This window comes from Myxine glutinosa, chromosome 5 (genome assembly GCF_964187855.1).
Source record: "Myxine glutinosa chromosome 5, kmMyxGlut1.1, whole genome shotgun sequence".
Lineage (NCBI taxonomy): Eukaryota > Metazoa > Chordata > Myxini > Myxiniformes > Myxinidae > Myxine > Myxine glutinosa.
This window is the reverse complement of record NC_136265.1, coordinates 98,309,000-98,327,213: the sequence shown is the minus strand read 5'-3', so window position 1 is coordinate 98,327,213 and position 18,214 is coordinate 98,309,000. Positions and strand designations below refer to the sequence as shown.

General features: G+C 42.7%; 1 protein-coding gene and 1 long non-coding RNA gene across 8 annotated transcripts in view; one reads left to right on the top strand and one right to left on the bottom strand.

Annotated features, from left to right (window-relative positions):
* Positions 1-10,292, bottom strand: part of LOC137427323 (uncharacterized) — a 112,431-nt gene extending 102,139 nt beyond the window's left edge. For 6 of the 7 annotated variants that reach the window (XM_068116742.2, XM_068116744.2, XM_078778387.1 and 3 more), the window contains exons 1-2: positions 10,159-10,292; positions 8,783-8,977 (exon numbers count right to left, since the gene is read on the bottom strand). In XM_068116742.2, coding sequence (XP_067972843.2) covers positions 8,783-8,966 — 184 coding nt within the window. In that variant the 5' untranslated portion in view covers positions 8,967-8,977; positions 10,159-10,292. The remainder of the gene's footprint in view (positions 1-8,782; positions 8,978-10,158) is intronic. The other variant, XM_068116743.2, reaches the window with a different exon arrangement.
* A 397-nt stretch (positions 10,293-10,689) lies between these two features.
* On the top strand, positions 10,690-15,159 carry LOC144892342 (uncharacterized). Its single transcript, XR_013623526.1, has 3 exons — positions 10,690-11,143; positions 11,620-11,815; positions 13,894-15,159. It is a non-coding gene; the product is annotated as an uncharacterized LOC144892342 (long non-coding RNA).
* Positions 15,160-18,214: the final 3,055 nt, after the last annotated feature.

Here is an 18,214-nt window from a genome sequence, read left to right as displayed (position 1 = left end):
AATGAAGACTGCAGGGCCCGAGTTCCTCCACAAAACAGCACTCCATCTATACTATTGTTGACGATTTCCCAATAAGTGATGAAACCAGCCCAACGGCTGAAATGAGCTTGTATTGTTGGGATTTTTTTTTTGGTTTTTTTGTATACAGAATCGAGGCTCATGAAAGAGCTAACATTTATCACAAAAAAAAAAATCAAACAGACAAACAAAATATATAAAAAGAGACAAAATAGACACAAACACAACATTTGAGAGCAGGGACATCGGGAGATGTGTGGGAGGGAGAGGGCTTGGGGGGAGGAGGCGTGGGAAGGGGGAGGGGGTGGGAGAAATATAAAACACAAGGACACCAAGGACTTCCAGGAAAGAAGTTGGTATTTCAAAAAAGTGGATTTGGGGTGAAATTAGTGGGGGTAGAAAAGATCAAGGTTTTGGATGGGGGAAGATAAGAGATGGTGGTGAACAGCTGTTTTAAAGACCTGGAGGGATGAGTGGGATTGAAGAGAGTGAGGGAGTTTGTTCTAGAGGCGGGAGAAAAGAGGAATGAAAGAGTGAAGGTGAGCAGAAAGTCTTGATTTTGGCAGTTTAACCATAAGAGGGTTGCAGGCAGATCTTGTGCGACCTACAGGAATATTTGGGGGACAGAGCCCAGAGAGAGCTGGGGGAGCAAGGCCGGAGAGGAGTCGGTAGAAGCCGGAAAGACCACCAACCTGCCTGCGGTGAGTGAGTGAAAGGCCCTCGGAGATAGCTTCATCGCGGGAGATTCCAATGATTCTGAACGCTTTGGTTTCAACAGTGTGAAGCCGAGCTAGGTGTGAGGCAGGAGCACCGGCCCAGAGGGGAGAGCAGTACTCCATTGAGCTGCGGATGAAAGCCTTGTATGTGGTGAGGAGCTCAGGTGTGCCAAGGAAGGACTTTGCACGACGGAGGATGCCCAGTCGGCGACTGGCTTTGGAGGCCAGATTTGAAATGTGGTTTTCCCAGGAAAGATCATGGCAGATAGTGAGACCCAAAAGCTTGAGTGACAGAACTTCTTGGAGAGGATTATTCAGAAAGTGGATGGGAGGGTTGTCCAGTCGGTTTTCATACTTGTGCTACCTCAAAATGCCTGCAGCTGTTAATACTTGTACTATTGTACACAGCTCCTTTCCTCTGCCACCTCCAGGCGCTGCATCACGTCATTGCCAGGCACCGAAGGGGGCTCGGCAATGACGCCCGCTGTAAGGGAGTATTCAGTTTTCACTCTGGTTGTTTGTTTTCTTGCTTTATTGTTACTTGCAAAATCTAAGATTTTCCGAGTATATTGGTCGGTTGTGTTTGTGGTTCTGTCTGTTTGTTACTTGCAAAATCGAAGATTTTTCAAGTATATTGGTCGGTTGTGTTTGTGGTTGTGTTTGTGGTTCAGTTTGTCTGTTTGTTTCTTTGTTTGTTTGTTTGTCACCGGCCTACAGGTCACAATTTTCAACCGATCTTCATGAAACTTCAACTTCTACCAAATGGTAGAGTTGGTCAAAAGCCAGAAGCCTATTGTTTTTGGGGTCAATAGGTCAAAAGATCAACATAGGCCAAAGGTCACCAACTTTGCTAAATTTCTAAAATCCTCAATTTTCATCCGATTGACTTGAAATTTGAACAGGACTTGCATATCCGGTCACTGAATTCAACCACCAAGTATTCTTGAGGTCAACATAGGCCAAAAGGTCAACATAGGCCAAATTTCTAAAATCCTCAATTTTCATCCAATTGACTTGAAATTTGAAGAAGACTTGCATAATTGGTCACTGAATTCAACCACCAAGTATTTTTGAGGTCAACATATGCCAAAAGGTCAACATAGGGCAAAAGGTCAAAATAGGCCAAATTTCTAAAATCCTCAATTTTCATCCGATTGACTTGAAATTTGAAGAAGACTTGCATATCTGGTCACTGAATTCAACCACGTATGATATTTTAGGTAAACACAGGCCAAACGGTCAACATCGGCCAAATTTCTAAAATCACCAATTTTCATTTGATTGACTTGAACTTCTAAGAGGATTTATATGTATGGTCACTGAATTCAACCACCAAGCATACTTGAGGTCAACATAGGCAAAAAGGTCAACATAGGCCAAATTTATAAAAACCTCAATTTTCATCCAATTGACTTAAAATTTGAAGAGGACTCGCATATCTGGTCACTGAATTCAACCACGTATGATATTTTAGGTAAACACAGGCCAAACGGTCAACATCGGCCAAATTTCTAAAATCACCAATTTTCATTTGATTGACTTGAACTTCTAAGAGGATTTATATGTATGGTCACTGAATTCAACCACCATCTATTTTTGAGGTCAACATAGGCCAAATTTTTAATATCCTCAATTTTCATCAGATTGACTTGAAAATTGAACAGCATTTGCACATTGACTCACTAAATAGGGAAACTAACTATTGTTGAGGTCAAAAGGTCAAAGGTCAACTCAAGGTCAACCTTCCAAAATCATCATTTTTCATCCTGTTGACCCGAGCTTTGATCAAGATTGTAAATTTTAATCTTCATGAAATGGACAATTTGCTGTATCAATGGAAAACTTTTGGGTGGGGGAGGGTGGGTTTTGCAAGTATCGTGCTACGCATGACGTCTTCTTGCTTGTCTGTTTGTTTGTCACCGGTCTGCAGGTCACAATTTTCAACCGATCTTCACGAAACTTCACCAAATGATAGTTGGTCAAAAGCAAGAAGCCTATTGTTTTTGGGGTAAATAGGTCAAAAGGTCAACATAGGCCAAAGGTCACCAACTTTGCTAAATTTCTAAAATCCTCAATTTTCATCCACTTGACTTGAAATTTGAAGAGGACTTGCATATCTGGTCACTGAATTCAACCACGTATTATATTTTCGGTAAACACAGGCCAAAAGGTCAACATAGGCCAAATTTCGAAAATCACCAATTTTCATTTGATTGACTTGAACTTTGAAGAGGATTTATATATATGGTCACTGAATTCAACCACCATCTATTTTTGAGGTCAACATAGGCCAAAAGGTCAAGATAGGCCAAATTTTTAATGTCCTCAATTTTCATCCGATTGACTTGAAAATTGAACAGCATTTGCACATTGAGTCACTAAATAGGGAAACTAACTATTTTTGAGGTCAAAAGGTCAAAGGTCAACTCAAGGTCAACCTTCCAAAATCATCATTTTTCATCTAAAAAATCGTCACTTTTCATCCTGTTGACCCGAGCTTTGATCAAGATTGTAAATTTTAATCTTCATGAAATGGACAATTCGCTGCATCATTGGAAAACTTTTGGGGGGGGGGGGGGGGGGGATTTTGCAAGTATCGTGCTGCGCATGACGTCTTCTTGTTTGTTTGTTTGTCCGGGCTATATCTCAGCCATCCTTTGAGCTAGGAAGCTGAAATTTCGGCACAATAGTGAGCAAATACTTTGTCAAAAACTTCATTTTTTATTTTTTGATTAATCAATTAATTGATGAGTTCTTTAATTATTAGCGATTAATTAAGTACTGATACATTTCCTTTCTCTGCTGGCCATTATCTCAGGCACCTTTTGAGTTTGGAAGCTGATATTTGGACATGCCAATGACCAAGTGATTTGGCTGCAAAGGCTATTTTTGTTTTATTGATTAATGACTTAATCAATTAATCGATTAATTATATTTGATGAATGACTAAAAAAATTTTTTTTTTTTAAAGTTAGATTCTGATGAAATGGTGGTGGTTTACGTGTTCTATCAGCGAATTGATTAATTATTTAATTTTTTATGATTCTTATTTATTTATTTTCATTATTAATTATTTATTTATTTTATTTCTCATCTGGGCAATATATCAGGTACCTTTTGAGCGAGGAAGCTGATAAATTGGACATGACAATGACCAAGTGATTTGGCTGTAAAGGGTATTTTTGATTTATTGATTAATTAATTCATCGATTAATTATTTAATTATTCGATGAATGACAATTAATTTAAAAAATTTAAGTTACAGATTCGGATGAAATGGTGGTGGTTTATGTATTCCATTAGCCAATTGATGAACTATTTAATTTTTTTATGATTATTATTTATTTATTTTCATTATTAATCATTTATTTATTTTCTTTCTCATCTGGGCAATATCTCAAGCACCTTTTGAGCTGGGAAGCTAATATTTGGACATGACAGTGACCAGGTGATGTGGCTATAAAGGATATTTTTGATTTATTGATTAATCAATTAATCGAGTAATTATTTAATTATTCAATAAATAACTAAAAAAAATTTTTTTTTTAAGTTACAGATTCTGATGAAATGGTGGTGGTTTACGTGTTCTATTAGCGAATTTATAAATTATTTAATTTTTTCATGATTCTTATTTATTTATTTTCATTATTAATTATTTATTTATTTTATTTCTCATCTGGGCAATATATCAGGTACATTTTGAGCGAGGAAGCTGATAAATTGGACATGACAATGACCAAGTGATTTGGCTATAAAGGATATTTTTGATTTATTGATTAATCATTTAATCGATTATTTATTGATTAATCAATTAATTAATTAATTAATTAATTTTTTATTAATGAGTTTTTTAATTACATTTGTAAAAGACATCTTCGTATGAAGCACGAGTGGTTTAGTTATGCTATTAGCCAATTGATTATGAAAATATTTTATTGATTTTAATTATGCAATTAATCAATCAATTATTGTACACCTCTCCCTCCCAATGCACTATCTATGAGCTGCGCCGTGGTATTGCCGGGCGCCAGAGGCGCCCCGGCAATGCCACGCTGTGGGATATTTAATTATTTGGCATGGGGGCGGTGTACTTTGAATGTATCTGTACTTGTTTATACTAGTTTCATACTTGTGCTCGGTCGGCAAAATGAGTACCAGATAACTGGTTATAGAGAGGGAATGCATCAGCGGCAGACGCGCCCACAGGATTGATGCAACCAGCAGCGAGGTGGCTGCAAACAAACCACCCATACTTGTGCTAATTTATGCACAAGACGTCAGCATCATGTCATAGGGTCAGTGTACTTCTTTGATTAATTTGTGTTCCTGACGCCAAACCTCCTGACCGGGGATTGGCAGGGCAGAGACAATGTGTTCAGGAGGCAGGCGACAGGTCTAGGGTCAGTGTAATTGTTGCTAACAGGTCTTGCAGCATCTGCTATTGTGGGACTCGATCTGTGCCTTGCTGCCTCATCAAGTTAGGGGGTTCGATATATACCAAGATATTCTCGTTTTCCAGAAGGACACCTTTTCCAGAAGGAAGGAGAAACTTCCAGAAGGACAACCATCACTGCAACACTCCACCGATCTGGGCTTTATGGCAGAGTGGCCAGACAGAAGCCTCTCCTCAGTGAAAGACACATGAAAGCCTGCTTGGAGTTTGCAAAAAAGCACCTAAAGGACTATCAGACTGTGAGAAACAACATTCTGTGGTCTGAGGAAACCAAAATTGAACTGTTTGGCTTCCGTCTGGCCACTCTGCCATAAAGCCCAGATCAGTGGAGTGTTGCAGTGATGGTTGTCCTTCTGGAAGTCTCTCCCATCTCCACACAGGATCTCTGGAGCTCAGCCAGAGTGACCATCGGGTTCTAGGTCACCTCTATTACCCAGGCCCTTCTCCCCCGATTGCTCAGTTTGGCCGGGCGGCCAGCTCTAGGAAGAGTCCTGGTTGTTCCAAACTTCTTCCATTTAAGAATTATGGAGGCGACTCTGCTCTTGGGAACCTTCAATGCAGCAGAAATTTTTTTGTAAGCTTCCCCAGATCTGTGTCTCAACACAATCCTGTCTCTGAGCTCTACAGGCAGTTCCTTCGACCTCATGGCTTGGTTTTTGCTCTGATATGCATTGTCAGCTGTGAGACCTTACATAGACAGGTGTGTGCCTTTCCAAATCATGTCCAATCAATTGAATTTACCACAGGTGAACTCCAATCAAGGTGTAGAAACATCTCAAAGATGATCAAGAGAAACGGAAGGCACCTGAGCTAAATTTCAAGTGTCATCTCAAAGGGTCTGAATACTTATGTCAGTCATCTCAAAGGGTCTGAATACTTATGTCAATGTGATATTTCAGTTTTTTCTTTTTAATAAATTTGCAAAACTTTCTAAAATCCTGTTTTCTCTTTGTCATTATGGGGTATTGAGTGTAGATTGATGAGGGAAAAAATGAATATAAACGATTTCAGCATAAAGCTGCAACATAACAAAATGTGAAAAAAGTGAAGGGGTCTGAATACTTTCTGATTGCACTGTATGTGTCTCCATATGAGGGGTGGAGCTGTGCTAATTAGATTGGGCTTAAGGATAAACCCCAGTGTGTAATTGCACTGTGATTTTTACCAGTGTGAACACCCAACACATTTGCCGATCGGCACGCAAGCCCCGCCTCACAGCCTTCAACGTCATCCGTACATTCCCGAAAGAGATTGGACCCCCCCCCCCCCACCCCCCGATGACTCATGACGGGGAGGCCACGCGCCGGCCTTCATGATTGAGTAGCGCAATTGAGTAGTGATTGGATTGTGACGTCATTGTGAGAACATTTGAGAGTGAAGGGGAAAATACGTGGTCACACCATCTTGCTCACTTCCGGTACTGGCTTCGCATGAGGGACGGTTGCTCCGCTCGCTCTTTCCCTTTGTCGCTCTGGCAAACGGCTGCGTCTCGGGCCGTTTCCGTTCATGAAACCTTGGATAGTGCAGGGAGGAGGAAGAGGAAGATGTCTCACCCTTGCTAATTCTCTTGCCTCGGTCGCGCAAGCAAACGGTCGCTTTTTGGCCTCATGTGCACCTGCGGAGATGTTCCGGAGCTCTTGGCGCGTCGGTCGGAAGAAGACGAGTGGAAGAGGACTGGCCACAAGCAATCCCTTCACTTCCGTGGTGAGACGGAGAGGAGCTTCGCGCCATCGTGTGCATCTTTCCAGTACGTGGCTGCGGGCCCCTTTGTGCTGCCGACTGCATTCGACAGCCTCGCTTGAACAACAACACGAAGTGCCGGCACTTAAACACCAATTTGTTTTTACTTTCATTTTCCCCTTGTTTGTATACAAGTCTGAGGGGAGGGTCCCTCATTTAGGAATTTTAGTTTTTACCTCACATTTCATTGTTATTTGCATTTATTTTCATTAAATCATTATTTGTTGAATTTGACTTTTCTTGTCCTGGTTTGCCTTTGTGTTTGTGGGTTCGGATTAACCTTGCGTGTGTTCCAATCAGATAAGTCCTCGAACCCTCCCGTGCGCACGAAAAGATGACATCGCCAAGTTGGGTATTCACCTCGGAGTAAAGCTTGTTTTGGTCATTCGTCCTCTTGGGGTCGTAACCCCGGGGACAAGACAATATATAAAATAATTTTTAAAAACTACTTTTTTTTTTTTTTTTACTGTTACTCACCCGATAGTGGCACCCAATGAATCCATATATAATGAAGCAAGTGCATATATATGTATCATCTACTCCAGGGATGGATCAGGATTTTTTGATAGGGGGTTTCCAGACATGAAGGAAACAGAGTACATACTCGCCGAGATGCTGCAAGAGCAAAGCCATCAAGGTGTGGGGTCTGGGCCCACTTGAGGGCCTGGAGGCTTTGGGATTTTAGGTGCTCTCAGGTCCACTGAGAATCTGCTGACCACATTGGCTGCGTGTTGGGAGAAGTGGGGGGTGAGGGGAGTAACCCTTATTTTGATTGTAAAATACATTTCATTTGCTTTTTTCATTATTAATTTTGACGTGATCGAGATGGAATTTGCAGGTTTGTCAAATTCTAGTGACATCACTTACTCAGCAATCCTTTTGCAATTTACTCCGAAACAAAACATACAGTAGTGTATCAATCGTCATCGGGAACAGATCCCCTTCATGCTGTGCATGTTCGTGAATATACGGCGAGCGGTTCTAGTTGCACTTTCCATGTGTGTGTATTTATATATGTATAGATACACGTTTTACACACCAGCAAACAACCCGCTCCGCTCCAAGTCTCCCAGCAAGCCTAATATTCGATCTTTTCTGAGGCGCCATGACGGCACATGGCATGGCAGGATGTTTTTTTAATATTCTTACTAGCAATGAGTACAACGACGAGTTGTCAAGTCATTCCACCCGGCACTTTGTGTCCTCGAAGGTGGGTACCATCAGAGCTAAACTAGGCAATTTCTAAAGGCAGCTACACTAGGCAGTTTCTTGAACTAGGATATTATAAAATATATATATATATATATTACTGTAAAACGTTGCTGACAGGATGGCCTGGAGGTACGCACACTTGCCTCTAAGGTGTCTAGTCTGGGTTCAAATCCAGACCCAGCTATAAACTGTCAGTTCGGTGTTTCACAGGCAGGGTAATTCAGCAACGTGTGTGCCATCCCTCGGATGGACGTTAAACTGGGAGTCCACCAGCACGTGCTGGTGGACGTTAGAGATCCCATGGTGTCCTTCGCAAAGAATTGGCGAGCTATCGCCGGTACCTTGGCCAAATTCCAAATTCCTGCCCTAACTCGGCGAATGTCAGGCCTGACCAGCCGGTTTGTGAAGACGTGGGCCAAGCTTCCCCCGGCCGACCCCACAAGGTAGGATAATAGTTGCCATTAACGAAGAAAAAGACGATTAAAAAAAGTTATGAGAGATTCATGATGTGCTGAGGTATAGACAGTAAAGACCATCAATTACGTGGTTCCCAATTGTTGGTTCACTGTCATTTATTGCTGACCTTTGTCGGTCCCTGTTGAGAAAAAGGTTAAGAAGCACTGATGAAGATCACACAACTCACCACTCAGCTGGTCGCTTTGCTCCTCTTCCAGACCAAAGGAGTTCACATCCTCGATTTTTATCTGCAGAATCTCAGAAGATTCTTCCAGCTCCTCAACCTTTATTCCACACCCGAGCACAGTCGGCTGGTCTGATTCCGGCTGCTCACGACAGGAATCCTTCCAACAGCCAACTTGAGCGTACATGATGGGTGAACCTTTTAAGAAGCAGGAAACACAACATCCTTCCTGATGATTGCTCCACTCTGAGTACCCTGATCCCACACAGTACCTACATGTGAAGTACCTTTGTCCTTGAGACCGCATCCTCTGCCCAAATTACAGCACTTTAAATGCACCATGTGAGACCCCCAAAAAGAAATTGGACATGTTGCAGGTTTTCAGACAATACTGTAATTGTTTTACATGTTGATGTAAATTTTGATTTAGCCACATGTAAAACTAGAACGGTACTGGTAGAGTGTAAACCTCCACCATGCTGAACAGTTTACATTTTGTATCCCACCGACAGGGCAGATCTGCATCCGGATCTTAACCAAAATCGAATTGTCATGTTCTTGTCTCCTGCCCAACTCATCCACCAAGTTTTATTACAACTCGTCCAAATTGCCATGAAGACTGTTCATTCCCCCAGGGTGGTTTTGCACTATAACCCCCACCATGTGCATGTGTTTGCTTTCATACACCGGTTACACCCTTTCATACACCGGGTACACCCTTACATACTCCGGGTACACCCTTTCATACACCGGGTACACCCTTACATACACCGGGTACACCCTTTCATACACCGGGTACACCCTTTCACCCATGGACCTCTCGCACTTCGCAGGAATAGCGTCCACTCTCTCAGGATCTTTTTGCACTTTGTCCCGCCACCTGTCCCAACCCCCATCACCAGATGAAATTGTATTTTACAATTATTAGTTTATTTTAATTAATTAATTAATCAAATATTGTACACCGTTACTGTAATTGTAATTGTAGCTCTTTCACGAGCCTCGGTCCTGTAATCTGTATACAAAAAAGATTTTTATTTGTTACTATCATAACTTCTTCACCATTTTGTTTTGCTTTTACCAGTTTACATGCTCCACACATCTTTACCTCACCTCATCTCCCTTGGTTTACCTCAGATTACCCGTTTTACATTTACTCCCATTCAAAATATCTAAGATCACATTCGACATGAAGGGGTTTCATTGATGACGTCATCACGTAACAACGTTTTTCATCGTCTCCCATTTCTCAAACCATGAGCCTTCGTTCCAAAGAGTAGAGAATGTAAATATATTTAACAAACACGTCATCATCTGTACCACGACCTTAATTCTACTCAGGAATATGTTTAAAAACCCGAAATCTCCACAACTCTTACCCTACTCAGCACTCACGACGCGTTTTGCAAACCGTTTCTTTCTCAGCGCTTCCCAGGCCAGACTCAGCCACACAGACACAGCCACAGGTCACGTCACAGATACGCGTGCGACTCTTCTTCTTTACTTCCGTGTTGTTTTTCTTTCACCTCTCGAATCCCTCTCGATCGTTATTTTACCCACACTAAAGCGTGTATTACCAGAGAGAAATGCTTCCAAACTCTAATCTTGCTAAAAAGTATTCTACACTAAAAAAATCCATCGCCAACAAAAAATAGGAAAAAGAAGGTTCGACAAGCCAAGCTAGAAGATGCACCCCGTTGGTATTTTGGCGAGTTCAAAACCGCTGAAAGGTTGTTGTTGTTGTTTATTGATGATGCTCCTTTGCGATTTATTTTCCCCAAACTCGACGTCGACACGTCTTACGTCATCACGCCCCGTTCTCATTCACTCGTATTGAAACATGGATGCGACTTCACAATTTTGCGAAAGGAATCGGGACGGGACGTAATGACGTAAGACGCGTAGACATATTGTGCAAGTTTAAGCCAATGAAAGCCGCCGCATTCACATGCAGTTTGGGAGAAATAAAATCGTTGCCAGGTTGAAGGACGACGAGATGCTTTTCTCTGGGTTGTCCCTCGATCATTCCTTATTCTTGTGACCCCACCCCGTCCCTCTGTTTATACCCTTCATAACAGCCGTCGAAGCCGGTGTTGTCAATAAACGAGTACGTATTATGTTGAAAACCTGATTATGCCTTGGCTCGAGTGATTGGGCGTCGGTACCCAACACTGATCTGTATATACTACTGGATAGCGGGTCGGGCTCTTGAGTTGAAGTCAGCGCCCGGCCACTGGACGCCATGTTGCCACTCGCATAAATTTTTCGTCAACACGCTCCGCTAACGTATTATGAAATGCCGGCTTGTGCTGCTATTAATTGCACAAAGAGACAAATACGAGGATGTGGAAAGACATTTCATCTGTAAGTACTGAAAATTAACATTTATTTGAGAATGTTTTATTTTAAAAACGTTGAATTTGAATGTTAAATTATGATGTTTGCACAACCGCGATCTGGATTCAAGTTTCAACTACTGAACTTCAGAACTAGTTTGACTCAACCGCAGAGTGCGCAAAGTCACTGAGCCGGGACATATTTCATCAATATGCGGTCCCTCAGGGCTAAGTTTGACCCAAAGTCTTTATCTATATATAGTTATCGAGGACGAGTATAAATAGCATGGTCCCGTCTAATAATGTGTACCCTGGATGATTCAAAGTTGCAAAACTCAATGCAGTTAAACTTTGAAACCAATAACTGATTCTGTATAAGTACATGGTAATTGAGTGTTTATATGGCTAGTATGTTGAGCCTTACATATTGAATATGTTGTAAATTGTTGCTTCGAGTTGTACTTTCATGACTATCGGCTAATTTCTTGAAAATATTTTTTTCAGATTTCCATTCAGTCGTCCAGATGTTCTCCAGAAATGGGTTGTGAATGTGAAACGTGACAAATGGAAACCTTCAAAGAAGTCTGTCCTTTTCTCAGACCACTTTGATGACTCGTGTTTTGACAGGACAGGTCAGACCACAAGACTCAGAGAAAATTCCCTGCCAACCATATTTGATTTTCCGACCCACCTGCAGAAGGTACATAATACAAGAGTTTCATGTTGTGGTGGAGTAACTGAGATATAAATAGTGTCATGTTGTAGCTGTCACTGCCAGCAGTGATTTTCATTTTTTTTTTTTTTTTTTTTTTTTTTTTTTTTTTGTATACAAGATCGAGGCTCGTGAAGGAGCGAAGCTTGACCCTAGCCTTTCCCTTGCGAGGGCAAGGAGGAACTTAACACTTGACACTTAAGCTTAGTTTGAAGTACACCCTGCCGGCGCTCCCGGTGGGACGGCAGGGCAACCAGAAGGGACGAGGTTCTCCTGACAACGTGGCCCTCGATCTGGGAAGCGAGAGGCGTTCCATTAGTGGACGCGCCCCTCACGCCCGACTTTTGGGCGGCCCCGGCAGGCCGTTTGTTTTGACGTTCCGTGACAGGCCCCGCACCCCCACCTCAGGGCCGACCGGGCGACCGGAATGAATCCCGGTGTCCCGATCCGAACCTTCAGAGCGGGCCGGCTGGGGAGTGCCAAGCACCCCGTACCTGCACTTTCCGTCCCTGCGGTCCCAAATACCGGAACCACCCGAATACCACTTTATTTGACAAAATGAGGTGCGGCCTACAGCCTTAGAAAACTAATCCTATATCAGTCAATACCTCCAACGAGAGGGTGGTGGGAGGGTGATGGCAGGGTGATGGGAGGGTGATGGCAGGGTGATGGGAGGGAGATGGGGGAGGGTGATGGGGGAGGGTGATGGGGCAGGGTGATGGGGCAGGGTGATGGGAGGGTGATGGCAGGGTGATGGGAGGGTGATGGCAGAGGGTGATGGCAGAGGGTGACGGGGGAGGGTGACGGGGGAGGGTGATGGGAGGGTGATGGCAGGGTGATGGGAGGGTGATGGGGGAGGGTGATGGGAGGGTGATGGGGGAGGGTGATGGGAGGGTGATGGCAGGGTGATGGGGGAGGGTGATGGGGGAGGGTGATGGGGGAGGGTGATGGGGCCTCCCTATAGAAGGCAGTATCTCCCACGACACAGGCGCGCATTCGTGCCGCGTGACGTGGTGACGTCATCACACTTTCCCCTCAAAAGACCCATTTGATATAAGTTAATATTCTGATATTAGCTTTAGAAAACCAACCCTATATAAGTCAATACCTCCAACGATACAGGTGCGCAAAATACAAAATCACAAAAGATTTATTTGATATAAGTTAATATTTTGAATAACTCGGTCAATATCAGTCCGAATTTCGCCAAATAAAGGTTCCCGTTATCCACAGATACCCCTGTATCCTCCTAGAGGCGAAGTCAGGATGAATTTCGCAAAAAATAAAGTCCTTCGGCAACGAAAATTTAGCATGGGGTTTTCCTGTGTAAATTTACCCTGAAGTAATTTTACCAAAGATCATCGACATTTCGCGGGGCCAGTTCTATCGAGTGTTAAGCTAATCTAGCGACTGCGAAATCTGGAAACAGAATCAAAATCCGACCCATCGTTGGCCCTGGAAGGATTCAAAAAGAACTAGGATTATTTTTCCTCTGCAAGAATGTACGGAGCTCTTAAATCTCCATCCCTTAACATCCATTGACAATCCATCATGTTCCCCATAGCTATTTATGTTATGCATCTAACGGTGAGCATAAGAACCATCAAAAAATATTTTGTGACCACTTTATTTAACAAAATGAGGTGCGGCCTAGCATCTAGTCGAGACCAAGTCATCCCGGCCTACCACCCATTCCGAGCCCAAATTCCTCATCGACGATAACTAAACAATATATTATATGAATCGCACCGTACATACCTCCTTCTAGATCTTGATCTTGTCTTGATATACTCACTCAGGCTCACTCTATCACGACTGAGTCCTCTCAGCTCCTCCAAATGGCGTCCGTTCCGCCTCGTGTCCAGTCCAACTCCGAGCGAAGGAGCACTTGTCTACTTACATGCCAATTGATGTGTCAAATATATAAATTTTGCAAACATATCAACATCAGCAACTTATCAATACTTTTCCACCATCTCTTTTCTCAAGAACATCCCAAATAAATAATCTTGTATAATTTCTTCGTTCATAATTAATTCTGATCTATTATTCTGATGGATTTCCAGGATGAAAGGAAGCGAAAGCCACCCAAACCACGGTCTTTCCCGCAAGAAGCACTGGTCAATCTGCAAGAGCCACTGGACAACACACCCAGTACATCAATCATCACCAGCCCATCAAAGCTTGCAGCAACGACTGGTGCTGATCATACATAACATATGCTGTAACTGCCAGTCCACGGAGTGTGAAACGTAAACTGGACTCTGTGCATGACAATCTTTGTAGCGTCAAGAAAAAGCTCAAATTGACACAGCAGAAATCACGTCGCTGCCGGAGGAAAGTCAAATCTTTGACCACAGTTGTTCAAGCACTTCGTGATGAGCAGCTGCTCTCTGAGAATGGAGCTGACCACTTCTGAAGCGTTCTGCATTCAAGATGTGCTCTTGCCTCTCATTAAATTTGTTCACCTTATGCTTGTGACTAACAAGTGATTTCAAATAGTGTATCGACTGTATTCTCTTCTTTGTGTTTGTTGTTTGCAACTGGGAGCCAATGGAGCACTGACAGGCTGCTCTTTTTGGCTCCTTCAAATGTCAGCATTTTGTGCTTTTTGTATCCTGTGCATCATCGCATTTTGTCACCATATCATCTGAATATGTGGATCAATTTTACGTCAAATGTGGATTATATTGTAGGATAATTGTTTAGATCTGGATTGTTTCTTTGTGCAAATTTGTTCTGTGAAAGAATACTGGGAAGCAACAATGAGTCTTGAGTGAACTGAATGGATAATGCTTGCTTGGTGGTGTGACAGTACTCTGGCTAATCCTCTGGTTGTTCACTGCAGTGTTCGGTCAGGCATGTCGGCTGTGGTGCTGTCTGGTCTAGGGATTACCTGCTTGCTGTGAAACAACATGTGGCGGTGACTTTTGGTGGTCGTGCCTTCTCCGACGTGGCACCCACACTGTGGAACCATTCCCAGAGGAAGTCGGGCATACCTCCTACATCAGTATCTGAGCGAAATAAAATGTGTGGGACTTTAGGCCACATTTCTGCAATCTGTGTGCCAAACCGGGCCAGAGAACTGTCTGGGTAATGAGATGAAGTGTGAAACATACCCACGACAGAGGGTGTCGAAACCCTGACCTGGCGGTCGCCAATCAAACGCATTACCACAAGAACAAACTGGAGACACTTGTTCAATGATGATTTTGGTGACAAAATGTTTGTTTCTTTTGTTGAGCCTCTTTGAAAAGGGCACACTACATATGTCGGTCAATATTATTATTATTAATTGAGGCTTTGTAATAAAAGGTGCCTTTTTATTCCAACTTTAAGCTTTTTATGTTTCATTTGTCTTTCAGAAGACTTTGTTTGTTGTCAACTGATAAAATCTTGACATAGAATGAGTAAATGACCCAACATTGAAACCATCACATATAGACATCCTGGAGAAAGTATTCCGTGAGAACAGCGTTGACCACAATGCCCTTAAATTGTGGACTAATTTATTGTATCAAGGATGATAAAATCTTTGAAAAATTAGTAAATTTTAATAATAATGCTTTATTCTCAAGCAATTTGGATTATCTATCTATAATTCCATTAATCTCTGTGTGTATGTGTGTATGTGTGTATGTGTGTATGTGTGTTTGTATGTTTGTCTGTGACCGCTGTTTCTCGACAACCACGGGTCCGATATACTTTAAACTTGCCAGGTATATTGCTGGGGACCCGAGGATGTGCCTTTTCAAGGTTTGAAATTAATCGGACAAGTACTTACCGAGCTATGGCGATTTAGCCGTTCGCCGTTCGCTTTGGCGTTGCGAATGGACCAAACCATTGCATGTAAATAGAGGGGGGGGTTCTGTGGTCGTTGCGAATGGACCAAACCATTCATGTAAATAGAGGGGGGGGGGGGGTTCTGTGGTCGTTACTGCCACGTGGTTTCAAAGTTTTTTTTTGTTGTTGTTGTTTGCACGCATGTTTTTTTGCACCCACGTACGGGCACGCCCTAGGATGTTTACACACACACACCCCTACGCAAATTTTTTTTTTTTTTTTTTTTGGCAAGGAACGGGCACCCACGTACGGGCACGTCCTAGCTTATATATAGTACGGGCATGCCCTAGTCTATCTATAATTCCAGTAATCTCTGTGTGTGTGTCTGTGTGTGTGTGTGTGTGTGTGTGTGTGTGTGTGTGTGTGTGTGTGTGTGTGTGTTTGTCTGTGACCGCTGTTTCTCGACAACCACGGGTCCGATATACTTGAAACTTGCCAGGTATATTGCTGGGGACCTGAGGATGTGCCTTTTCAAGGTTTCATATTAATCGGAGAAGTAGTTACCGAGCTATGGCGATTTAGCCGTTCGCCGTTCGCTTTGGCTTTGCGAATGGACCAAACCATTCATGTAAATAGAGGGGGGGGGGGGGGTTCTGTGGTCGTTCGCTTTGGCTTTGCGAATGGACCAAACCATTTCATGTAAATAGAGGGGGGGTTCTGTGGTCGTTACTGCCACGCGGTTTGGAATGTTTTTCCGAACGGGCACCCACGTACGGGCACGTCCTAGTACACTAAATTCATACTTAAATCGAGAATTATTTGAGAAAAACACAAACATGGACAAGAAATTTGCGTTGAAATTGTGAGGAAGGTTGGCAAAAAAATCAATCAGAATTGAGTTTTCGAGCTGCTAACCTGGAACGTACAAATAAACATTAATTTGAAGAATTACATTGAGAGTTAAGAACAATAAAACGAAAGGATATTACAAGAGAACATTGGCGTGCCAAATACATAAACATATACATTGTCTGTCAATCATTGAGTTTGGAAAATGACACTTTGTATATATTTACAAAGTATAATTCTGAAAATTTTGCACATATAATCTAGGTTTCTTTCTAAAACAGCTTGTTGAGTGACTTTCAGTTGCGATGTTACGAGGTAGTTCATTCCACAGTTGTGCAAACGCCAGGAACTGACACAGGCCGCGCCTCCTTGTGCGAGTGGCAAGATGGCCGCCGCTGTCGCGCGCCGGCTTCACAGCTTTGTACAAGCCTATTGGCCGATGCTCTATCCAGTAGTATATACAGATCAGTGGTACCCAAGCTAATTCGTGAGAAAGTGTCATGTGCCTCCTGCTCATTCACCAGGTTACAATCTACACTGTTTCAATTACCAGTTTAAGTCTACACTTTAACTGTACACTGCTAAATTTCTCTGAAGTGTGTAAAGACCTTTGAGTGCTCGCACCAGCATATATGTGTTGTTGAGGAAGTTCAAGAGTACTTACAGGTCACTATCACCGTCTATCACCTTCTTTTCGCGATAAAAAACAATGTTCTCACGAAACGTAATTGGAAAGTAAACCACTCTGGGCCATTTCGAAATTTTTTTCTTCTTTAGTGGTAGACCTGAAAAGCCGAATTAGGCTTCAATCCCATGCTCCCATGCTCAGGAGGTTTGTGTGATTTATGATGTTGTCCTGCACCTACCGGTCTAAGCGGTTTACATAAAGAAAGAAAGCTCGGTTTGATTAACGAGTCACACATTGCCGTTGAAACGGCGCTATGGTCTGAGCTGTCGGCACTGATCTTACTGCAAGCTAACCTCTTCTGGTGGAGGAAGCCGCAGTGCCCGGAGAGAACCAGTCCTGACAGCGACTGAAGTTAGAAGACGACACACATACTGTGAAAACGTATGTTAAGCCCAGTTAAAATTTCTTAAAATAGGCCCTAAGCTAACACATGGTATAGTCACTTCCTTAAGCTTCTTGTGACATTTATTGTATGCAGGTATTGGGGAGGACTGTCTGCTCTTCTCTTTTACCAAGTCTTACCAGGTACGGTACCTACTACACCTACCACCTAACCTACTGATGGGTAAAATAGTGGCAAGAGGCTTTGGCTTCGCCGGCTCATTGCGTCTTTGCAGTCGGTACTAGTAGCCGGTGAGGCCGGTGTTGTGAATGAACGCGTACGTATTATGTTGAAAAGCCAGATTTTGCTGGATCCCTTGAGAATTTCGAAGCTTTGACGCACCAAATCGCTCCATGGAGGCCGCCATCTTGCGGATGCGGAAGTATGCATAAAAAATTGCGAAAAAGTTCAATAGGAGTTTGTTTCACCCATCTTTTTTTGATTCACAATCTTATGTTGAAAAGCCAGATTTTCCAGGATCCTTTGAGAATTTCGAAGCTTTGACGCACCAAATCGCTCCATGGAGGCCGCCATCTTGCGGATGCGGAAGTATGCATAAAAAATTGCGAAAAAGTTCAATAGGAGTTTGTTTCACCCTTCTTTTTTTGATTCTCAATCTTATGTTGAAAAGCCAGATTTTGCAGGATCTTTTGACAATTATGAAGTTTTGATGCACCAAATTGCT